At 44.7% G+C, this 16,100-nt stretch overlaps 1 protein-coding gene across 2 annotated transcripts in view; it reads left to right on the top strand.

Annotated features, from left to right (window-relative positions):
* The first annotated feature begins 3,644 nt into the window (after nt 1-3,644).
* lctlb (lactase-like b) overlaps nt 3,645-16,100 on the top strand; it is a 30,121-nt gene continuing 17,665 nt past the window's right edge. Inside the window, exons 1-9 of one of the 2 annotated variants that reach the window (XM_042299526.1) lie at nt 3,645-4,059; nt 7,256-7,413; nt 7,778-7,938; nt 13,329-13,416; nt 13,611-13,720; nt 14,850-14,978; nt 15,474-15,569; nt 15,877-15,931; nt 16,043-16,100. The exon at nt 16,043-16,100 is cut by the window's right edge and continues 104 nt beyond it. In XM_042299526.1, the coding sequence (XP_042155460.1) occupies nt 7,287-7,413; nt 7,778-7,938; nt 13,329-13,416; nt 13,611-13,720; nt 14,850-14,978; nt 15,474-15,569; nt 15,877-15,931; nt 16,043-16,100 (824 nt within the window). In that variant the 5' untranslated portion in view covers nt 3,645-4,059; nt 7,256-7,286. Of the gene's footprint in view, nt 4,060-7,252; nt 7,414-7,777; nt 7,939-13,328; nt 13,417-13,610; nt 13,721-14,849; nt 14,979-15,473; nt 15,570-15,876; nt 15,932-16,042 lie in introns of both variants that reach the window. The other variant, XM_042299300.1, reaches the window with a different exon arrangement.

The following is a 16,100-nucleotide window of genomic DNA, read 5'->3' as shown; positions in this document are numbered from 1 at the left end:
AGAGGAATCACGATCTCTCTATTTAATAACAGAGCATGAAACCATGTGTACGGCGGGGCCATATTGGATATAAGGAGACAGACAGACAGTGGAGATCAATACATTACTGTATCAACGATAACATGTGCAGTATGTTATGAGGGTTAAAATTCATGAGCACAAAATAAAGAACAATGGCAAGATGGTAGATCTCTTACCGCTTTTCTACTTATAAACACATTTTGCATAATCAGTTCAGTTTATACTTTTAATTTTGTAAACTAGTGTTTTTTCTCTAAATTCTTTAGGGTGTTTTCACTGATTTCAGTCCTCTTTAAAGTGAACCCTGCGGTGAAACAAAATAACTCCGTTCTCTTTGTGTTCACACTGTCCTTGCCTTTGAATGAGGACTCAACTCTTCTGCCAGTTCACGTCCCCTGTTTTGTGGTCCGTGTCCTTTATGTTGCTATGATTAGAAAGCACGTTCAGTCAATGTACTCTGGGTCTTTACAAAGTACAGGACAAGCCATTCCATCAGTCCGGACTGCTAGATTTGATCATTTTTATCTAACCATTATTTAACTAGGCAAATTCTTATTTACAATGACGGACGACGCTGGGCCAATTGTGCGCCGTCCCATGGGACTCCCAACCACCGCCGGATGTAATACCGCTTAGATTTTAGTAGCTATTTAGTTAAACTATTAGATAGAATAATTGTAATCAGAGGATACCATTAACACGTACATATTATTGATAACAGAATAAATAGCAGAAGAAGAACCTCTGTAATTGAAAATTGTACCGTTACACCCAAAGTAGGCTATTACCCCTATAAGAAATATAATTGATTTTGTACCCTACGTTGTATTCTCGCACTATTCAAACCCCACAATCAATAAACAGCGTATGAAGCTCTCTTAGCCTATCGATCACATATTGCAACAAAAAATAATCTCTGCATCCTTGACAATCGCTAATCAAATAAAATGTAAAAAACAGCACACGTTTTTTTTCAGCGAACCTGGTGTGTAATCATTAGTTAAACAGTCATCTAAAACGAGAGCTTCTATTGGACAACTTCAGGTAAACTCCTCCCCGTTCCATTATGTCTGCTTCCCTTCTAGGAAACGTTTTGCCACAGAATTGTCCAAATGAAAGTGCTGGAGTACAGAGCCAAAACAACAATAACAAAAATGTGTCACAGGCCCAATACTTTTGGAGTTTACTGAACTTTATATGATATAAGCCATCTCACTCTGAGGTAAATCAAGGTTACACACCACACAAATCATGTCACATAATACTGTACATTCCTGTTCTAATTTAATGACACCTATCCATAGATTAGGTCACCCACTCCATCCCTACTGATAACGCAGTGCCAAAACGTTCCTCTGGTCCAACTCCACCCACACATCCAACCAACCATTCAGCATGTTCTGAAAAGGATAACAATGTACAGTGGATCACAACAAGGTCTTCTGTTTTCAGACTGCTACCGGACAACCAGGCTTGCTGTTTTCAGACTGCTACCGGACAACGGGGCTTGCTGTTTTCAGACTGCTACCGGACAACGAGGCTTGCTGTTTTCAGCCTGCTACCGGACAACGAGGCTTGCTGTTTTCAGCCTGCTACCAGATTACAAGGCCTGCTGTTTTCAGCCTGTTACCAGACAACAAGGCCTGCTGTTTTCAGCCTGCTACCAGACAACAAGCCCTGCTGTTTTCAGCCTGCTACCAGACAACAAGGCCTGCTGTTTTCAGCCTGCTACCAGACAACAAGGCCTGCTGTTTTCAGCCTGCTACCAGACAACAATGCCTGCTGTTTTCAGCCTGCTACCGGACAACAAGGCCTGCTGTTTTCAGCCTTCTACCAGACAACAAGGCCTGCTGTTTTCAGCCTGCTACCGGACAATAAGGCCTACTGTTTTCAGCCTTCTACCGGACAACAAGGCCTGCTGTTTTCAGCCTGCTACCGGACAACGAGGCTTGCTGTTTTCAGCCTGCTACCGGACAACAAGGCTTGCTGTTTTCAGCCTGCTACCGGACAACAATGCCTGCTGTTTTCAGCCTGCTACCGGACAACAAGGCTTGCTGTTTTCAGCCTGCTACCGGACAACAATGCCTGCTGTTTTCAGCCTGCTACCGGACAACAAGGCCTGCTGTTTTCAGCCTGCTACCAGATAACAAGGCTTGCTGTTTTCAGCCTGCTACCGGACAACAAGGCTTGCTGTTTTCAGCCTGCTACCAGACAACAAGGCCTGCTGTTTTCAGCCTGCTACCGGACAACAAGGCCTGCTGTTTTCAGCCTGCTACCAGACAACAAGGCCTGCTGTTTTCAGCCTGCTACCAGACAACAAGGCCTGCTGTTTTCAGCCTGCTACCAGATAACAAGGCCTGCTGTTTTCAGCCTGCTACCAGACAACAAGGCCTGCTGTTTTCAGCCTGTTACCAGACAACAAGGCCTGCTGTTTTCAGCCTGCTACCAGATAACAAGGCCTGCTGTTTTCAGCCTGCTATTTTCAGCCTGTTACCAGACAACAAGGCCTGCTGTTTTCAGCATGTTACCGGACAACAAGGCCTGCTATTTTCCTGCTGTTTTCAGCCTTTCAGCCTGCTACCAGACAACAAGGCCTGCTGTTTTCAGCCTGCTACCGGACAAGGCCTGCTGTTTTCAGGCCTGCTGTTTTCAGCCTGCTACAACAAGGCCTGCTGTTTTCAGCCTGCTACCAGACAAGGCCTGCTGTTTTCAGCCTGCTACCAGACAAGGCCTGCTGTTTTCAGACAACAACAAGGCCTGCTATTTTCAGCCTGCTACCAGACAACAAGGCCTGCTGTTTTCAGCCTGCTACCAGACAACAAGGCCTGCTGTTTTCAGCCTGTTACCGGACAAGGCCTGCTGTTTTCAGCCTGCTACCAGATAACAAGGCCTGCTGTTTTCAGCCTGTTACCAGATAACAAGGCCTGCTGTTTTCAGCCTGTTACCAGACAACAAGGCCTGCTGTTTTCAGCCTTCTACCTGATAACAAGGCCTGCTGTTTTCAGCCTGCATAGGTTCTGTACTGTAGAACCACACCGAACTGTACTGTAGAACCACACTAAACTGTACTGTAGAACCACACCAAACTGTGCTATAGAACCACACCAAACTGTGCTATAGAACCACACCAAACTGTACTGTAGAACCACACCAAACTGTGCTATAGAACCACACCAAACTGCTATAGAACCACACCAAACTGTAAAGGTATCATTTTACTACTGTAAATTAAGGAGAGAATCATTTCACTACTGTAAATTAAGGAGAGAATCATTTCACTACTGTAAATTAAGGAGAGAATCATTTCACTACTGTAAATTAAGGAGAGAATCATTTCACTACTGTAAATTAAGGAGAGAATCATTTCACTACTGTAAATTAAGGAGAGAATCATTTCACTACTGTAAATTAAGGAGAGAATCATTTCACTACTGTAAATTAAGGAGAGAATCATTTCACTACTGTAAGAGAATCATTTCAAGGAGAGAATCATTTCACTACTGTAAATTAAGGAGAGAATCATTTCACTACTGTAAATTAAGGAGAGAATCATTTCACTACTGTAAATTAAGGAGAGAATCATTTCACTACTGTAAATTAAGGAGAGAATCATTTCACTACTGTAATGTATCTTTAACTATCCCATGCTCTGCTATCCCTCATGTCTATTGCCACATTGCCATTGTCCCAGTACCATACTGTAAACAGAAGAGTATCAGCCTCTCCTACATTAGCTTTGATTATAGAGTAAACCCTAGTTTGTAAAGGATCTGTGTGCCTAAGCAGAATGTGCTCACACACCATTGAGTTTCAATAGTGGGGTATTTTGGACCAGTGGGGTATTTTGGACCAGACCGCTCTATAGAGTCCAGTGGGCTGGATGCTTCTAGCCTGTTTGGTTTGGTGGTTAACAGCACTGAGGGGGTTACATACGCAAGTGTTGTCTGGATGTGAACAGATAACAGGGACTTCAATCAATCTCCCTCTATCCCATTTCATGCCGTTTTCCAGGCAGGACTAATGCTGAACCTTTGACAGGTATGTGTGTGTGTGTGTGTGTGTGTGTGTGTGCATTTCACAGAAAGAGTCTGTGCATGGAGAACGGCATTCTGCATGTTTTTTTAAAATTTAATTTAATTTATATTTTATTTAACCTTTATTTAACTAGGCAAGTCAGTTATTATTTACAATGACGTTCTCCCCCGGCCAAACCCGGACGACGCTGGGCCAATTGTGCGCCGCCCTATGGGACTCCCAATCACGGGCCGGTTGTGATACAGCCTGGATTCAAACCAGGGTGTCTGTAGTGACGCCTCTAGCACTGAGACTCAGTGTCTTAGACCGCTAGGGCCACTCGGGAGCCTGTAGTGTTTGCTACAGTGTTGTAATAACTCAGCCAGGTAACACCACTGTGAGAACAGTGTCTGCAGACTGTCAATGGCAGTGTCATCTCTCTCCCCCTCCCTCCCTCTCTCTCCCCCTCCCTCCCCTCTCCCTCCCCCTCCCTCCCTCTCTCTCTCCCCCCCCTCCCTCTCCTCTCCCTCCTCCCCCCCTCCTCCCTCCCTCCTCCCCTCTCCCCTCCCCCCTCTCTCTCTCCCTCCCTCCCTCCCCCCCCCCTCCCTCTCCTCTCCTCTCCCCCCTCCCTCCCCCTCCTCTCTCATCCCTCTCTCTCTCTCCCCCCTCCCTCTCCCCTTCCTCTCCCTCCCTCTCTCCCCCTCCCTCCCTCTCTCTCTCCCCCCCCTCCCTCCCTCCCCCCCTCCCTCCCCTTCCTCTCTCATCCCCTCTCTCTCTCCCCCTCCCTTCCTCTCCCTCCCTCTCTCTCCCCCCTCCCTCCCTCTCTCTCCCCCTCCCTCTCTCTCTCTCTCTCTCCCTCTCTCCCTCCCTCCCTCTCCCCCTCCCTCTCTCTCTCTCTCTCTCTCTCCCCCCCTCCCTCTCTCTCCCTCTCTCTCTCTCCCTCTCCCTCTCCCCTCCCTCTCTCTCCCCCTCCCCCTCTCTCCCTCTCTCTCTCTCTCCCCCTCCCTTTGCTCAGAGTTTTGTCTCATAGAATCCTTCCTCCCTCTCTCCCCCTCCCTCTCTCCCTCCCTCCCTCTCTCTCCCTCCCTCTCTCTCTCCCCCTCCCTCTCTCTCCCTCCCTCTCTCTCTCCCTCTCTCCCCCTCTCTCTCTCTCCCTCTCCTCTCTCTCTCCCCCTCCCTTCCTCCCTCTCTCCCCCTCCCCTCCCCCTCCCTAGACTCATATACCATTAGACATAATCCCCTCCCATTAGACCCATCTCTCCCCCTCCCTTAGACCCCTAGACATCTATACCCCCTCCCCCTAATCTCCCATACTATACCCATCTATACCATTAGACATCTCCCCCTCATACTCCATCATCTCCCATCCATTAGACATCCCTCTCTCCCTCCCTCTCCCCTCCCTTCCTCCCTCTCTCCCTCCCTCTCCCCCTCTATCCCTCTCTCCCCCTCTCATTGCTCCAACAGAGTTTTGTGTCATAGAATGGATCTCTTGGGAGATACAACTTCAAGCCTGGTTTTGAATTGCTGCTGGAAAACACAAAGATATTGATAAGGCAGTGAAATAACATCTTGAGTATATTGATTTTTTTCTGCTGTTCTCTTGGTGCAAATGTTGCTCATATCCTTAGAAATGACATACACATAGACATACTATACCATTAGACATAATATACCATTAGACATAATATACCATTAGACATACTATACCATTAGACATAATATACCATTAGACATACTATACCATTAGACATACTATACCATTAGACATAATATACCATTAGACATAATATACCATTAGACATACTATACCATTAGACATAATATACCATTAGACATACTATACCATTAGACATACTATACCATTAGACATACTATACCATTAGACATAATATACCATTAGACATAATATACCATTAGACATAATATACCATTAGACATACTATACCATTAGACATAATATACCATTAGACATACTATACCATTAGACATAATATACCATTAGACATAATATACCATTAGACATAATATACCATTAGACATACTATACCATTAGACATAATATACCATTAGACATAATATACCATTAGATATAATATACAATTAGATATAATATACAATTAGACATAATATACCATTAGACATACTATACCATTAGACATAATATACCATTAGACATACTATACCATTAGACATACTATACCATTAGACATAATATACCATTAGACATACTATACCATTAGACATAATATACCATTAGACATAATATACCATTAGACATAATATACCATTAGACATAATATACCATTAGACATACTATACCATTAGACATAATATACCATTAGACATACTATACCATTAGACATACTATACCATTAGACATACTATACCATTAGACATAATATACCATTAGACATAATATACCATTAGACATAATATACCATTAGACATAATATACCATTAGACATAATATACCATTAGACATAATATACCATTAGACATAATATACCATTAGACATACTATACCATTAGACATACTATACCATTAGACATAATATACCATTAGACATAATATACCATTAGACATAATATACCATTAGACATAATATACCATTAGACATAATATACCATTAGACATACTATACCATTAGACATAATATACCATTAGACATACTATACCATTAGACATAATATACCATTAGACATAATATACCATTAGACATAATATACCATTAGACATACTATACCATTAGACATAATATACCATTAGACATAATATACCATTAGATATAATATACAATTAGATATAATATACAATTAGACATAATATACCATTAGACATATTAGGTTTATACTAAGTATGCCTAGACTAGGTTTATACTTAACAAGAGAGAGAGAGAGAGACGCAGAGACACGGAGACAGAGAGAGGCACAGAGACACGGAGACAGAGACACAGAGACACGGAGACAGAGACACACAGAGACGGAGACAGAGACGGAGAGACACGGAGACAGAGACACGGAGACAGAGACGGAGAGACACGGAGACAGAGACACGAGAGACAGAGACACAGAGAGAGGCACAGAGACACGGAGACAGAGACACAGAGACACGGAGACAGAGACACACAGAGACGGAGACAGAGACGGAGAGACACGGAGACAGAGACACGGAGACAGAGAGCTGCTGAATGTATCAGAGCCCTCTCTGTTTCAGCAGTGCCTGGGTCACCAGAGATAGGAGGACTACCATGCTTCCCTGCTGTGCGGTCAGGACGTGCCATGTGCTGGTGCTGGTGCTGTGTCTGTCTGCGGCTGAGGACTTCGACTGGACAAAGAACGACCGCGGCTCCTTCTATTATGGGACTTTTCCAGCTGGTACGGACTCAAACCCTGCAGAACACACACTAAACCCTGTACAATGCACATCCAACCTTGCATAATGTCAAACATTGCATAACACAAACCTAAACACACACATCCAACCCTCAACACACTTCCAACCATCAACACACTTCCAACCATCAACACACTTCCAACCATCAACACACTTCCAACCATCAACACACTTCCAACCATCAACACACTTCCAACCATCAACACACTTCCAACCCTGAACACACATCCAACCCTGATTGAGTGACTGACTGATTGACTGACTGACTGACTGACTGACTGACTGATTGATTGACTGACTGACTGACTGATCGACCGATCGTGATCGTTCTCCATCCGTGTGCAGGATTTTCGTGGGGTGCCGGCAGTTCAGCCTATCAAACAGAAGGAGCCTGGGACAAAGACGGTAAAGGACTGAGTATCTGGGACGTGTTCTCTCACAGGAAGGGAAAGATACTGCAGAACGACACCGGAGACTCTTCCTGCCAGGGATACTACAAAATCAAGGTGACTTCCTTTACTGAAGAAAAACAGCACCTCACAAGTACCATAACACAACTTCAAATCAGCGACTGAACGTAACTCTGGTAACAGACCATTGTAAAAATCGTAGAAATTCAACTTAAAACATTTGTTTTAACTCGTTTCCTGCAAATGTAACCTGCTACCTAAACCCTTTACTTGTACACTACCTTGGAGGTAAGAGACCAGAGCTATAATATCTCTGTTGTTACCCCAGAACATCTCCCTAATGAGACCAGAGCTATAACATCTATGTTGTTACCCCAGGAGAACATCTCCCTAATGAGACCAGGGCTATAACATCTCTGTTGTTACCCCAAGAGAACATCTCCCTAATGAGACCAGAGCTATAACATCTCTGTTGTTGCCCCAGAACATCTCCCTAATGAGACCAGAGCTATCACATCTCTGTTGTTACCCCAGGAGAACATCTCCATAATGAGACCAGAGCTATAACATATCTGTTGTTACCACAGAACATCTCCCTAATGAGACCAGAGCTATAACATCTCTGTTGTTACCCCAGAACATCTCCCTAATGAGACCAGAGCTACAACATCTCTGTTGTTACACCAGGAGGACATCTCCCTAATGAGACCAGAGCTATAACATCTCTGTTGTTACCCCAGGAGGACATCTCCCTAATGAGTACAGAGCTATAACATCTCTGTTGTTACCCCAGAACATCTCCCTAATGAGACCAGAGCTATAAAGTCTCTGTTGTTACCCCAGGAGGACATCTCCCTAATGAGACCAGAGCTATAACATCTCTGTTGTTACCCCAGAACATCTCCCTAATGAGACCAGAGCTATAACATCTCTGTTGTTACCCCAGGAGGACATCTCCCTAATGAGTACAGAGCTATAACATCTCTGTTGTTACCCCAGGAGGACATCTCCCTAATGAGACCAGAGCTATAACATCTCTGTTGTTACCCCAGAACATCTCCCTAATGAGACCAGAGCTATAACATCTCTGTTGTTACCCCAGGAGGACATCTCCCTAATGAGACCAGAGCTATAACATCTCTGTTGTTACCCCAGAACATCTCCCTAATGAGACCAGAGCTATAAAGTCTCTGTTGTTACCCCAGGAGGACATCTCCCTAATGAGACCAGAGCTATAACATCTCTGTTGTTACCCCAGAACATCTCCCTAATGAGACCAGAGCTATAACATCTCTGTTGTTACCCCAGGAGGACATCTCCCTAATGAGACCAGAGCTATAACATCTCTGTTGTTACCCCAGAACATCTCCCTAATGAGACCAGAGCTATAACATCTCTGTTGTTACACCAGGAGGACATCTCCCTAATGAGTACAGAGCTATAACATCTCTGTTGTTGCCCCAGAACATCTCCCTCATGAGACCAGAGCTATAACATCTCTGTTGTTACCCCCAGGAGGACATCTCCCTAATGAGACCAGAGCTATAACATCTCTGTTGTTACCCCAGGAGGACATCTCCCTAATGAGACCAGAGCTATAACATCTCTGTTGTTACCCCAGAACATCTCCCTAATGAGACCAGAGCTATAAAGTCTCTGTTGTTACCCCAGGAGGACATCTCCCTAATGAGACCAGAGCTATAACATCTCTGTTGTTACCCCAGAACATCTCCCTAATGAGACCAGAGCTATAACATCTCTGTTGTTACACCAGGAGGACATCTCCTAATGAGTACAGAGCTATAACATCTCTGTTGTTGCCCCAGAACATCTCCCTCATGAGACCAGAGCTATAACATCTCTGTTGTTACCCCCAGGAGGACATCTCCCTAATGAGACCAGAGCTATAACATCTCTGTTGTTACCCCCAGGAGGACATCTCCCTAATGAGACCAGAGCTATAACATCTCTGTTGCCCCAGGAGGACATCTCCCTAATGAGACCAGAGCTATAACATCTCTGTTGTTACCCCAGAACATCTCCCTAATGAGACCAGAGCTATAACATCTCTGTTGTTACCCCAGGAGGACATCTCCCTAATGAGACCAGAGCTATAACATCTCTGTTGTTACCCCAGAACATCTCCCTAATGAGACCAGAGCTATAACATCTCTGTTGTTACCCCAGGAGGACATCTCCTAATGAGTACAGAGCTATAACATCTCTGTTGTTACCCCAGAACATCTCCCTAATGAGACCAGAGCTATAACATCTCTGTTGTTACCCCAGGAGGACATCTCCCTAATGAGTACAGAGCTATAACATCTCTGTTGTTACCCCAGGAGGACATCTCCTAATGAGACCAGAGCTATAACATCTCTGTTGTTACCCCAGAACATCTCCCTAATGAGACCAGAGCTATAACATCTCTGTTGTTACCCCAGGAGGACATCTCCCTAATGAGACCAGAGCTATAACATCTCTGTTGTTACCCCAGAACATCTCCCTAATGAGACCAGAGCTATAACATCTCTGTTGTTACCCCAGGAGGACATCTCCCTAATGAGACCAGAGCTATAACATCTCTGTTGTTGCCCCAGAACATCTCCCTAATGAGACCAGAGCTATAACATCTCTGTTGTTACCCCAGAACATCTCCCTAATGAGACCAGAGCTATAAAGTCTCTGTTGTTACCCCAGGAGGACATCTCCCTAATGAGACCAGAGATATAACATCTCTGTTGTTGCCCCAGAACATCTCCCTAATGAGACCAGAGCTATAACATCTCTGTTGTTACCCCAGGAGGACATCTCCTAATGAGTACAGAGCTATAACATCTCTGTTGTTACCCCAGGAGGACATCTCCCTAATGAGACCAGAGCTATAACATCTCTGTTGTTACCCCAGAACATCTCCCTAATGAGACCAGAGCTATAACATCTCTGTTGTTACCCCAGGGGACATCTCCCTAATGAGACCAGAGCTATAACATCTCTGTTGTTACCCCAGAACATCTCCCTAATGAGACCAGAGCTATAAAGTCTCTGTTGTTACCCCAGGAGGACATCTCCCTAATGAGACCAGAGCTATAACATCTCTGTTGTTACCCCAGAACATCTCCCTAATGAGACCAGAGCTATAACATCTCTGTTGTTACCCCAGGAGGACATCTCCCTAATGAGACCAGAGCTATAACATCTCTGTTGTTACCCCAGAACATCTCCCTAATGAGACCAGAGCTATAAAGTCTCTGTTGTTACCCCAGGAGGACATCTCCTAATGAGACCAGAGCTATAACATCTCTGTTGTTACCCCAGAACATCTCCCTAATGAGACCAGAGCTATAACATCTCTGTTGTTACCCCAGGAGGACATCTCCCTAATGAGACCAGAGCTATAACATCTCTGTTGTTACCCCAGAACATCTCCTAATGAGACCAGAGCTATAACATCTCTGTTGTTACACCAGGAGGACATCTCCCTAATGAGTACAGAGCTATAACATCTCTGTTGTTGCCCCAGAACATCTCCCTCATGAGACCAGAGCTATAACATCTCTGTTGTTACCCCCAGGAGGACATCTCCCTAATGAGACCAGAGCTATAACATCTCTGTTGTTACCCCCAGGAGGACATCTCCCTAATGAGACCAGAGCTATAACATCTCTGTTGTTACCCCAGGAGGACATCTCCCAAATGAGACCAGAGCTATAACATCTCTGTTGTTGCCCCAGAACATCTCCCTAATGAGACCAGAGCTATAACATCTCTGTTGTTACCCCAGGAGGACATCTCCCTAATGAGACCAGAGCTATAACATCTCTGTTGTTACCCCAGAACATCTCCCTAATGAGACCAGAGCTATAACATCTCTGTTGTTACCCCAGGAGGACATCTCCCTAATGAGTACAGAGCTATAACATCTCTGTTGTTACCCCAGAACATCTCCTAATGAGACCAGAGCTATAACATCTCTGTTGTTACCCCAGGAGGACATCTCCTAATGAGTACAGAGCTATAACATCTCTGTTGTTACCCCAGGAGGACATCTCCTAATGAGACCAGAGCTATAACATCTCTGTTGTTACCCCAGAACATCTCCCTAATGAGACCAGAGCTATAACATCTCTGTTGTTACCCCAGGAGGACATCTCCCTAATGAGACCAGAGCTATAACATCTATGTTGTTACCCCAGAACATCTCCCTAATGAGACCAGAGCTATAAAGTCTCTGTTGTTACCCCAGGAGGACATCTCCCTAATGAGACCAGAGCTATAACATCTCTGTTGTTACCCCAGAACATCTCCCTAATGAGACCAGAGCTATAACATCTCTGTTGTTACCCCAGAACATCTCCCTAATGAGACCAGAGCTATAAAGTCTCTGTTGTTACCCCAGGAGGACATCTCCCTAATGAGACCAGAGCTATAACATCTCTGTTGTTGCCCCAGAACATCTCCCTAATGAGACCAGAGCTATAACATCTCTGTTGTTGCCCCAGAACATCTCCCTCATGAGACCAGAGCTATAACATCTCTGTTGTTACCCCCAGGAGGACATCTCCCTAATGAGACCAGAGCTATAACATCTCTGTTGTTACCCCAGGAGGACATCTCCCTAATGAGACCAGAGCTATAACATCTCTGTTGTTACCCCAGAACATCTCCCTAATGAGACCAGAGCTACAACATCTCTGTTGTTACACCAGGAGGACATCTCCCTAATGAGACCAGAGCTATAACATCTCTGTTGTTACCCCAGGAGGACATCTCCCTAATGAGTACAGAGCTATAACATCTCTGTTGTTACCCCAGAACATCTCCCTAATGAGACCAGAGCTATAACATCTCTGTTGTTGCCCCAGAACATCTCCCTAATGAAACCAGAGCTATAACATCTCTGTTGTTGCCCCAGAACATCTCCCTCATGAGACCAGAGCTATAACATCTCTGTTGTTACCCCCAGGAGGACATCTCCCGAATGAGACCAGAGCTATAACATCTCTGTTGTTACCCCCAGGAGGACATCTCCCTAATGAGACCAGAGCTATAACATCTCTGTTGTTACCCCAGGAGGACATCTCCCTAATGAGACCAGAGCTATAACATCTCTGTTGTTGCCCCAGAACATCTCCCTAATGAGACCAGAGCTATAACATCTCTGTTGTTACCCCAGGAGGACATCTCCCTAATGAGACCAGAGCTATAACATCTCTGTTGTTACCCCAGGAGGACATCTCCCTAATGAGACCAGAGCTATAACATCTCTGTTGTTACCCCAGAACATCTCCCTAATGAGACCAGAGCTATAAAGTCTCTGTTGTTACCCCAGGAGGACATCTCCCTAATGAGACCAGAGCTATAACATCTCTGTTGTTACCCCAGGAGGACATCTCCCTAATGAGACCAGAGCTATAACATCTGTTGTTACCCCAGAACATCTCCCTAATGAGACCAGAGCTATAACATCTCTGTTGTTACCCCAGGAGGACATCTCCCTCATGAAAGAGCTGAAGCTGGACCACTATCGCTTCTCTATCTCCTGGCCCCGTATCATGCCTACTGGGATCAAATGTGAGTTACCCACGTGTGATTACAAGTATGGTACACACATCCAGTACATTTGTAGGTGCAGGGTACAATTTTTTTTTAACAAAAAAAAAACAACCACACACGTGTCGATTGCTCCCAGTTTGACTGTTTTACTGTGTAGTTGTATTGTGTAACGTTTTGGTCCACACTGATGGGTTCTGGGATTTCTTTCACAGCTGACCATGTGAATGAGAAAGGGATAAAGTACTACGATGAGTTGATTGACAACCTGTTGGAGAACAAGATCACTCCCATCGCTACTCTGTACCACTGGGATCTACCTCAGGTGGGTCTTATTAATAGAACAGACACACGACATAGCCTGGTACCTTGATCTATGTGTGTCGTCTAGCCCAACCTCCTGTGGTCACTGTCATGCTAAAGATACGGCGAAGACGATGTGTCTGTATGTTGTCCTGGGAACATTCGGCACGCCACACCGGTTAAACATTAACGAACACAAAGATGCCAAGTAAACCGTGGGCTATTCCACTAATATGTATCATTAGCCTACCGCATGACAGTCGCATGAGAAATGAGTGAATGGACTTGAAACCTTCGGGAATACACTCCAAACTGACGTGTGGTTCAAACGAGAACCGTGACATTATGCGAAGGGCGTCAGATGAGTGGCGGAGAACGAGACGTGCGAGCACAGCAGAGGACGCATCAATTTGCGCCACACGGTGTAGGTCTAATGAACGATAATCACTTTGGTGTGTGTTTTGTAACAGATGTATTTGACATGAATCAAATGCCTGACAATCAGATGAAAACATCGCGACTGGTTGTGTTTATGCCACATTAAAAAAGGTCATACATTTTAAGACGTTAAACGTCTTTACTATAAAGCCCACGGATATCCTATTAAATTAGCCACTCTATGATAAAGCCCACAGAGATCTATTAAATTAGCCACTCTATGATAAAGCCCACAGAGATCCTATTAAATTAGCCACTCTTTGATAAAGCCCACAGAGATCTATTAAATTAGCCACTCTTTGATAAAGCCCACAGAGATCCTATTAAATTAGCCACTCTGTGATAAAGCCCACAGAGATCTATTAAATTAGCCACTCTATGATAAAGCCCACGGAGATCTATTAAATTAGCCACTCTATGATAAAGCCCACAGAGATCTATTAAATTAGCCACTCTATGATAAAGCCCACAGAGATCCATTAAATTAGCCACTCTATGATAAAGCCCACAGAGATCTATTAAATTAGCCACTCTATGATAAAGCCCACAGAGATCCTATTAAATTAGCCACTATGATACAGCCCACGGAGATCCTATTAAATTAGCCACACATTCTATGATAAAGCCCCCCAAAAAAAGCCCCTAGATTATTCTAGAAGACATTCTACTATTTCCCTTGGCGGGTTCATCTCTTCCTCTATGTGTTCCTGTAGGTCCTCCAGGAGAAGTACGGAGGATGGCAGAACATCAGCATGGTCAACTACTTTAATGAGTTTGCCAACCTGTGTTTTGAGAGATTCGGAAACAGAGTGAAATACTGGATCACCTTGAACAACCCATGGGTACATTCAGTCTTAACCAAGTCTTCACTTTTCAAACCAAACTTATTGTGTTCTTTTTTAAATGTCTATGGGGGGGGGCAGGGTAAATGACTATAGGGGGTGGCAGGGTAAATGACTAGGGGGTGGCAGGGTAAATGACTATAGAGGGGAGGGTAAATGACTATAGAGGGTGGCAGGGTAAATGTCTATAGAGGGGGCAGGGTAAATGACTATAGAGGGGGCAGGGTAAATGACTATAGAGGGGGCAGGGTAAATGACTATAGAGGGGGCAGGGTAAATGACTATAGAGGGGGCAGGGTAAATGTCTAGGGGGTGGCAGGGTAAATGACTATAGAGGGGGGCAGGGTAAATGACTATAGAGGGGGCAGGGTAAATGACTAAAGGGGGGCAGGGTAAATGACTAAAGGGGGGAAGGGTAAATGACTAAAGGGGGGTAAATGACTAAAGGGGGGTAAATGACTAGGGTAAATGACTAACTGGAGTGTGTGTTTGCAGTCGGTGGCAGTGGAGGGCTATGAGACTGGTGAGCACGCTCCTGGACTGAAGCTGAGAGGAACAGGGGCCTACCGGGCCGCGCATCACATGATCAAGGTGAGAGGTCACTATTTTTGCCTGGTCCCAGATCTGTTTGTGCTACAGGGGCCATAGAAGCTGACTATAAAGCAACAACAGATCTGGGACCAGGCTAACTCTGTGTGTATTCTACTACTTTATCATGATCAATCAACTCCACTGTGGACGTTTCATTCAAATAGATCAATATTTATTAATCCTTGTCCTGTGGAGTCAAATCGTTGTTGTTGTTGCTCTACCACTACACATCTGATTCCACTAATTGACGGTTTGACAATGAATTGAAAGGTGATGATATCAGTTGCCTCTCTCCTTGTCTTGTCAGGCCCATGCTAAAGTCTGGCACACCTATGACACCAAGTGGAGAGGAAAACAGAAAGGTAGATCAGCATCACAGCCTTCCTTATTTTTTTAAATCCTGACTGCACTACACATTTCCCTAATTGGGCCAATAAAGACATTGATTGGTTGATTGATTCCATCTCCTGCAGGTCTGGTGGGCATCTCTCTGTCTGGAGATTGGGGCGAACCGGTAGACATCAGTAACCA

This window comes from Oncorhynchus tshawytscha, linkage group LG01 (genome assembly GCF_018296145.1).
Source record: "Oncorhynchus tshawytscha isolate Ot180627B linkage group LG01, Otsh_v2.0, whole genome shotgun sequence".
NCBI lineage: Eukaryota > Metazoa > Chordata > Actinopteri > Salmoniformes > Salmonidae > Oncorhynchus > Oncorhynchus tshawytscha.
Note: the sequence above shows the minus strand (reverse complement) of the source record. Positions and strands in the feature narration are given on the sequence as shown.